At 42.9% G+C, this 9,760-nt stretch overlaps 1 protein-coding gene across 1 annotated transcript in view; it reads right to left on the bottom strand.

Annotated features, from left to right (window-relative positions):
- Positions 1–6,184, bottom strand: part of LOC126988674 (uncharacterized) — a 74,276-nt gene extending 68,092 nt beyond the window's left edge. Inside the window, exon 1 of the mRNA XM_050847029.1 lies at positions 5,989–6,184. Coding sequence (XP_050702986.1) covers positions 5,989–6,184 — 196 coding nt within the window. The remainder of the gene's footprint in view (positions 1–5,988) is intronic.
- Positions 6,185–9,760: the final 3,576 nt, after the last annotated feature.

Genomic DNA, 9,760 nt, shown 5'->3' with positions numbered 1-9,760 from the left:
CATAAATTTGGCCCGTCGCTGCTACACGGTAAATCCACAAATTTGGCCCGTCGCTGCTACACGGTAAAGCCACAAATTTGTACCGTCGCTGCTACACGGTTAAGCCACAAATTGGCCCGTCGCTTACACGGTAAAGCCACAAATTTGGCCCGTCGCTGCTACACGGTAAAGCTACAAATTTGGCCCATCGCTGCTACACGGTAAAGCTACAAATTTGGCCCATCGCTGCTACACGGTAAAGCCACAAATTTGGCCCGTCGCTGCTACACGGTAAAGCCACAAATTTGGCCCGTCGCTGCTACACGGTAAAGCTACAAATTTGGCCCGTCGCTGCTACACGGTAAAGCTACAAATTTGGCCCATCGCTGCTACACGGTAAAGCCACAAATTTGGCCCATCGCTGCTACCAGGTTAAAGGAGTTGATGGTATTTACACTTAAGGAAAATTATTAAAATGGAGAATGATTCGGTGTAAGAAGAAACTGTTGTCTATGTCTGTACTACATCGCTTCGCTTGGATCGACTAACGGGTTCCGAATGATCTCAACGGGAGGATACCCCAGCAGACTATCACGAGTCCAGCAGGCGATCAGGCCTTGGTTAACTACATACACATACTTCTGTACAGTAAAGGAAACCAGTCAGCCACTTAGCCAGCGAACAAGATAGCCAAGGAGTCGAGGCGGGAAGTCTTACAGCAAACCACTCAGCCGGCCAGACAAAGGGATAGATCAGGCGGGGTTAGGAGAGAGAGGGAGAGATACACACAATACCAAACTCTTCGAAACATTAGTACAGTTATTTAAAAAGGCTCTCGTAGATGTTGTAGAGGTTTCCATGGGTGGTTTCTTGACCCTGGTGGTAGTTTTGGAAGGCTTCTGTGCCGTGAACGGGAAAAACACTCATGACAGCCCGACGTATCTGCTCTATGGCCTTAAAAAACGGGCGAAACGTTTGATAATAACCCCGAAACGTTTGATAATAACCCCGAAACGTTTGATAATAACCCCGAAACGTTTGATAATAACCCCGAAACGTTTGATAATAACCCCGAAACGTTTGATAATAACCCCGAAACCTTTGATAACACCGAAACGTTTGATAATAACCCCGAAACGTTTGATAATATAAGTCACAGGTGCATATTCTTAAACGTTTCAGACTCTTCGAAACATTGGTGCAGTTATTTAAAAAGGCTCTCGCAGATGTAGAGGTTTCCATGGGTGGTTTCTTGACCCTGGTGGTAGTTTTGGAAGGCTTCTGCGCCGTGAACGGGGAAAAACTTGCAATATATAACCAGATGTATCTCCTTTGTGGCCTTCAAAAGCTGTCCTAACAAAAGCCCGAAACGTTTGATATTTAGAGTCATAGGTAGGGTGACCACCCGTCCCTTAAAATACGGAATCGTTCCGTATTGGAGAATGAAGTGGTGCGTTCCGTTTTGAGCCAGTACGGAACGCCATTTGTTCCGTATTTGTCTATCCGAGTGGGCAAGCAGATAAAATTCAGCATATTAAAACTGTAGTGATGGTTTTGGTCAACGTAAAAAAAAAAAAAAAAAAAAAAATAGGCCGTAAAATTCCGTGTTTGCCAAGGGTCGTCCTGAAATACGTGTACAGTAACGCGACCCCCCTTCGTCCTGCCTCCACCAGCAGCAGGCAACGGCTGTCAAGGCAGGGCAGGCTACAGAAATTTTAGGGTTGCCATCAGTCCCTTCAAATATATATTCGTTCCGTATTGGTGAGTGAGATGTTCCGTATTTTTCTGATCTCAAGGTGTCAACCCTCGTCATAGGTGCATATTCTTAAACGTAGCAGACTCACGTTACGACTGTTTTCTAAGGCCACAGAGATGATTAACCAGGTTTTCACTGGTTGATGGTGCGCAGAAATCATGGAAAACTATCACGAGCATCACAAAAATCCATGGAAATCCCAGCAACTTCTACTTAGAGTCTTTTCAAACAAACAAACTGAGGCTCCGTTAGGTTTAAAAATACAGGCTATAGAGTCTTCGGGCATATTCTTAACATTTCAACGACCAAGCACATATATTTGACAAGGCTTTCTAAAGAGTTCTGAGCATTTCCAGGGCTAGTTTTATGACCCTAGTGGTGGTCTGATCCATCTTCTGTACTTTGAACCTAATAGTTTGATACTTTTTCTGTACTTTGAACCTAATAAACGCTCATTTGAACCCACATATTTGACAAGGCGCTCGTAGGAGTTTTGAGCATTTCCAGGGCTAGTTTTATGACCCTAGTGGTAGTTTGATCATTCTTCTGTACTTTGAACCTAATAGACGCTCATTTGAACCCACATATTTGACAAGGCGTTCGTAGGAGTTTTGAGCATTTCCAGGGCTAGTTTTATGACCCTGGTGGTAGTTTGATCCTTCTTCTGTACTTTGACCCTAATAAACGCTCATTTGAACCCACATATTTGACAAGGCGTTCGTAGGAGTTTTGAGCATTTCCAGGGCTAGTTTTATGACCCTGGTGGTAGTTTGATCCATATTCTGTACTTTGAACCTAATAAACGCTCATTTGAACCCACATATTTGGAAGGCGTTCGTAAGAGTTTTGAGCATTTCCAGGGCTAGTTTTATGACCCTGGTGGTAGTTTGATCCATCTTCTGTACTTTGAACCTAATAAACACTCATTTGAACCCACATATTTGACAAGGCGTTCGTAGGAGTTTTGAGCATTTCCAGGGCTAGTTTTATGACCCTGGTGGTAGTTTGATCCATATTCTGTACTTTGAACCTAATAGAACGCTCATTTGAACCCGACTGGTCTCTGTTTTCGGCATTTGGTAATAGTTGATGCGAGGGAGGAATCATCTGAGAATACCAGCCATTGAGTCTTCGAGGGACGCAAGACGGGGCAAGGCGGCGAGACGGGGCGGCGAGGTGCAGGCCGAGGCGAGGAGGTGCAGCGCTAGACGAGGAGGCGGAGCGAGCGTTGGCCTCAGTCTCGGCTCAAAGACCTTTTGCCCTACCGCTTGCCTGACACACACACACACACAGTTAGTTCGAAAGTTACGTCATTTGGGAGAGAAAAAAACGAAAGAAGAAAGGGTAGGAAAAGAAAAGGAGGAAGTGAGGATTAAAACAAGGGAAAACACACACACACACACACACACACACACACACACACACACACACACACACACAGAAAAGTCTGAAAAGTAAGCTAATTTGAACATTTTCATTCTTAATTATTAAGAACAAAATTTATAACAACGAAAAATCTCAAATTTGCTGCTGAGTAGAGAGAAAGAAAAAAAGCTGAATTTTTGTTTAGCAAATTGCTCAGAAGAATTACTTAGCAAATTACTTGGTAAATTGCTTAAAGAGATTTACTTACCTAATTTCCTAGCAAATAAATCCCTGAGCAAATTTATTATCAAATGAAAAGAAAAATAAATTCAAAAGCTCCTCATATTAGAACAAGTGGAACCAGCGGATCACCACAACTCCCTGATGTGTTTTGTTATCCATGATAGTACAAGGTATTAGATTTCTAAATTTACATTGATAAAACCCCAAAAAGTGAAAATTTGAATTGTTAACTGCAACTTTTCACAATACCCAAAGTAATGGTAATGCTATAATGATAACAAACAGTACACCAGGATCCTATGAAACGACGAACATGCCACAGACAGCACTTTGACTATGGGAAGAGGCGGAATATATCATGGAAAGACTTTCATTCTTAATTAACTAGAAAGTGCGCGTCGGCGAGGCTGAACAAATTTACCCCAACACACCGACATCACCGCTGCCCCGCCCAGACCAAGACCTTTAAAACCTTCTCCAAGATTTAAAACTCCCCTCTAAACCAAGGTCGGTATTTCTAGAAGCTTCCGCCTCACATCAACTATTTCTAAAGCCTGAAAATGGGATCAATTGGGTTCTAGGAGTGTTTTTATTTTTTATTTTTTTAGGTTCATGGTACAGAGGAAGGGTCAAACTACCACTAGGGTCATACAACTACCCATGGAAAGACCCCGAACTCCTACGACAACCTAGTCAAATATGTGTGTTTGGGCGGCGCTATGTTTAAGAATATGATACTAGGACCTTTTTAAAACCTCAACGCCCCAGATTAGAACCTTTTTAAAACCTCAACGCCCCAGATCAGAACCTTTTTAAAACCTCCTCTCCCCAAGCCAAAACCTTTTTAAAACCTCATCGCCCCAAATCAGAACATTTTTAAAACCTCCTCTCCCCATATCAAAACCTTTTTAAAACCTCATCGCCCCAAATCAGAACCTTTTTAAAACTTCCTCTCCCCAAGCCAAAACCTTTTTAAAACCTTCTCTCCCCATATCAAAACCTTTCTAAAACCTCCTCTCCCCATATCAAAACCTTTTTAAAACCTCATCGCCCCAAATCAGAACCTTTTTAAAACCTCCTCTCCCCATATCAAAACCTTTTTAAAACCTCATCGCCCCATATCAAAACCTTTTTAAAACCTCATCGCCCCAAATCAGAACCTTTTTAAAACCTCATCGCCCCAAATCAGAACCTTTTTAAAACCTCATCGCCCCATATCAAAACCTTTTTAAAACCTCATCGCCCCAAATCAGAACCTTTTTAAAACCTCCTCTCCCCATATCAAAACCTTTCTAAAACCTCATCGCCTCATATCAAAACCTTTTTAAAACCTTCTCTCCCCATATCAAAACCTTTCTAAAACCTCATCGCCCCATATCAAAACCTTTTTAAAACCTCATCGCCCCAAATCAGAACCTTTTCCTCCTCGCCCCAAACCACGACCTTTTTAAAACCTCTCCCAGGACGCTTCCCAGTCCCCACACAACACCAGCCTCGCCCCCAACACCGCTGCTACCCTTACAAGCCACCCTGACCACAAAACAGCCTTGCCGCGTCCCCCTCCACCGCAACACATCGTCCAGTCGTGGGGATCGCCTGTCCTCACAACTCGACTCCCATTAGATAGATGGCCCACCCCAGCTGTCCGCTCTTTACAGGAACAACACTTAGCGAGATCTTTTGTATCTTTTCTTTACTTGGGAGAGGACATATATCGCCTTCCTTGCTTCCTATTGATCCGTCTTGCGTCAGTCCTGCTTCTTGGCATTATAATCGTTTTTTTTATGTCGTATTTGTATTTATTAGTTATGTGGTTAATTCGGGTTTTTTGTTCTATTTTCGGGACGGAGTTTGTTAGAAGCATTGGATCTTCGGAGTTAGGTCGACATATTACAAACTCAGTCGTTTAGAGGGTAGGCGGTGGCTGAGTGGTAGCGTGCTGGGCCCACATTCACCGCGTGATGGACGACGCGAGTTTGAATCCCCACGCTACCACCTCCGATTTTTCAGTCACCGCCGAGTGGCTTAAAACTACCCACATGCTGTCCTGAAGACCACCCATCAACCCGGACTCGAGAGGAAACTGTCTAAGTTAATCAAGAACGAGTTCCGGGGGGCAGCATGAGCCAAGAGAAGATGGCACCACTATAAACACTTGCCTGCGCCATGACGGGCTGGGACCGACTACCATCCAGGCCCCTCAAGCAAGCCTGCCGGCGCTATAGGTTCAGACGTTAAAAAAATTAAAAATAAAATAAAGTAATACAACAAAATCAACAAAAAATAAGTAACCACACCTTGAAAACGGGTCAAAAAAGATAAATCAAGACACGTTATTATTGATGAAGACTAATACAATGTTGAAAAATAAAAATAACCAAGCGTGTCAGTCCTGAATCTTGGTTGAATTTTAAACGTCGGGGGAAAATTGTCCGAAATATTACACCGCGTCAGGTTATAAATCACGTTTGGTATTTCTATTCAATGTAGATGAGTCACTTCAATGCCTCCTAAAACCTGTCCTGAGAATGGGGATGAGGGAGCATATATCAAGGGAGGGATGGGTTCGAAGGGAGGGTAATAATTAAGAGGGCAGGGTCGGATTTAGAAAGACAGGCCGGGCAGTGGTTCAGGGCCCTCCACACCCAGGGACGCCTCCACACCCAGGGACGCCTCTTTCACACCCCAGGGACGCCTCCTCCACACCCCAGGGACGCCTCCTCCACACCCCAGGGACGCCTCCTCCACACCCCAGGGACGCCTCCTCCACACCCCAGGGACGCCTCCTCCACACCCCAGGGACCCCTCCTCCACACCCAGGGACGCCTCCACACAGTTCATGAAAAATAATTGCAAGGAAAAATGTACATGTAAATAGTTGTTAGTGGAGCAGATATTCAGTAATTCATAGGAGTATTTATATAAGCAGTGATTTGCGGGCTTTTTTTTCATTATTGATTGTTTTTATTTGCCTTGAACTTAGTTGTTAGTGGAGCGGATATTCAGTAATTCATAGGAGTATTTATAGAAACAGTGATTTGGGGGCTTTTTTTCTTTTTTTTTCTTTTTTTGCCTTGAACTGTTTACTGTGAAAAAGTTGATCTCATTGTTTTTATATCGCTATCAATCACATCAGAAAGTTACAGACCGCTATTGATCTGGACAGAGAAAAGCAGCATTGTTGAAGTTTTAGTAATATTTTGTATGTGTATAACGAGAACGCTTCCATGTTTACGAGGGGAATGAGATGTCTGGGTCATGTGCGGCACGCAACTGACCAGGCAATGTGCGCCTTCAGAAGAAGTTACATTCACTTTTCAGATGATTACAATGATGATGATGATGCAGAGGAAGATGTTGCACGACGTTCCTATGAATGAACACGACTGACCTCCTTACTTATTCAGATTCTTTATACTTGCAACATCGGAACTTCGTAGATCCGAATAGATTGCTCATGATGTTTGAAGATATGTACATTTCGATTCGGATTCTCTGTACTTAAAAAAAAAAAACTTAATAGATAACCGTAAATGTGTCACCTATTGAGGATTCTAAGGTAAGGTAGGCCTTCTCTATACTGAAGACTGCCCAGGAGCCGCCACATGTCTCAATCCGTCCCAGGAGTGGTTTGTACCGGGGTAAACAAATACACCAATACCAATACTAATACTGCCACCAATACCAATACTAATACAAACACCAATACCAATACTAACTGAGACAGGTATGTGACCACGGAGGAATCTGTCCGGGAAGAATCTTTAAGAAGGGTGATCATGAACCAGTCTGTTTAGAGGGAAATGGCAAATTGGGATGTCGAGGGTGAATCGCAGAGGGAGAAATATCTAAGGGGGGTGACCATAGGGGAGTCTTGAGGGAAATAGCCAGTGGGGGATGTCATGGGGATGCTGCCAGGGGAAATGGGGTGTAATCATGGGGGCAATCTGTTTGGAGAGTAATAGGGATGTGTCCAAAGGGTAATTTGCGAATGGGGAAATATCTAAGGGGGAAGGATCAAAGGGCAGTCTGTTAGGAGGGATATAGCCGATGGGGGATGTGTCCAAAGGGGAATCTGGCAGGGGGAGATAATTAGGGTCGTATCACAAGATATATCGCCGCCCAAGAACACATATTTGACAAGGCTTTCATAGGAGTTTTGGGCATTTCCATGGGTAGTTTTATGACCCTGGTGGTAGTGCGAGTCTTCTTCTGTACCGTGAACCTGAAGAAACACTCATTGGAACCCGACTGACCCCCTCTGTGACCTTTAAAAATAGATGATGTGAGAAGCGAGAGTGTCTTATAATACCAATCTTAGTATCTGAGGAAGGTAATGATGGGGCAGTCTGTCATGTGGGAAATAGCCAATGGAGATGTTGAGGGGGACTTTGCCAGGGGAAAAAATAACTAAAGGAGGATCATGGGGTAGTCTGTTAGGAGGAAAATTGTAAATGGGGATGTGTCCAGAGGGGAAAGTTGGAAAGTTTCGTTTATTCGGCGCAACATCTTTGGTCATATGCCGAAGAGAGACACTAGGGGAAGGAATCATAGGAGAAAGGAACAGATTCTAGGAGACGGGACACAACCCTCGATTAATACCTGGTACCCATTCACTGCTGGGTGGACAGGGCCGTAGGGTATCGGAAAAGCCGCCCAAATTTTTCCACTCGGCCCGGGAATCGAACCCGGGCTCTCTCGGTTGTGGTCTTGAGGGGAAGCTGCCACTGGGGGAAATAACCACAAGGAACACACTCTGGGATCCGGTTTTGAATTTTTAATGTGGATGGTCTACTTTTTGCTATTAGGGAGCAGCGACATAGCGGGAATTCCTTTATATATCGTTTTTGTTTTTGTTTTGTTTTGTTTGTTTGTTCTTTGCCCTCGAGTTCCTCCTTTGATGTATAAAATAAGTAAGTAAATTAAAAAAAAAAAACATCGACCGCCCTACCTAATCTCCAAGCAATGTACCTTTTTTTTTTTTTTATCTCGAGTCATTTCTCCACCACCACCACCACCACCCATGAAGTCATCACCACAATATTCGCCCCACCACCACCACCACCACCACTCATAAATGCAGAGCGCCCCAGCAGGACCGAGATCCGTGCCTTCGGGGCCTGGGCTGGTGGTGTCCTGGGCTTCCCACTCGCCTCTCGGGGCACCTCTGTGTTGTTGTTGCTCTTGTTGCTATTTCCTACCGATCCAGCGCAGCGCCTCTCCTCTACTATCATAATAATTTCTGATTTTGCATTGCGTTTTGTTCAATGGACGAGTGAAGTTGCTTTCCTGCGCCTGCTACTTATTTTTTGAGGAGGCAAATACTAACTGATAACCAACCAATACTAATACAAACACCAGTACCAATACTAATGCTACCACTAATACTAATACTACCACCAATACCAATACTAATACTACCACTAATACCAATACTAATACAAATACCAATACTAATACTACCACTAATACCAATACTAATACAAATACCAATACTAATACTACCACTAATACCAATACTAATACAAATACCAATACTAATACTACCACTAATACCAATACTAATACAAATACCAATATTAATACTACCAATACCAATACTAATACAAATACCAATACCAATACCAATACTACCACCAATACCAATACTAATACTACCACCAATACCAATACTAATACAAATACCAATACCAATACTACCACTAATACCAATACTAATACAAATATCAATACCAATACTACCACTAATACCAATACTAATACAAATACCAATACTACCACTAATACAAATACCAATACTAATACTACCACTAATACCAATACTAATACAAATACCAATACTAATACTACCACTAATACCAATACTACCACCAATACCAATACTAATACAAACACCAATACCATTACTAATACAAACACCAATACCAATACTAATACTGCCACTAATACCAATACTACCACCAATACCAATACTAATACAAACACCAATACCATTACTAATACAAACACCAATACCAATACTAATACTACCACTAATACCAATACTACCACCAATACTAATACAAACACCAATACCAATACTAATACTATCAACAATACCAATACTAACTAATCGGAGTGTGGTAACCCGGATGTCACTCTGGCCCTGTGTCCCGGGGGAATGGATTCTTACCCACCACAGGCTCAAGGGCCAATGCGACGGAGATGAACACCGAGGCCACGCGTAGCTATAGCGTATGCTCCCATCTTTACCTTTACCAACATTAAAATTAACCAACATCTGAGAAACGGTAACAACACGGTAGAAAATCTCAATGAGTTAGAGTGAATGTGATGAGTTGCGTTACACGGTCCAAGAAAAATATCTTCTCCATAATATATCAGTGTATAATTTAAATGTATGTATGTGTAGGTGTG

Source organism: Eriocheir sinensis, chromosome 70 (genome assembly GCF_024679095.1).
Source record: "Eriocheir sinensis breed Jianghai 21 chromosome 70, ASM2467909v1, whole genome shotgun sequence".
Taxonomy (NCBI): Eukaryota; Metazoa; Arthropoda; class Malacostraca; order Decapoda; family Varunidae; genus Eriocheir; species Eriocheir sinensis.
The sequence above is the reverse complement of the archived record's forward strand: the minus strand, read 5'-3'. Positions and strand labels throughout refer to the sequence as shown.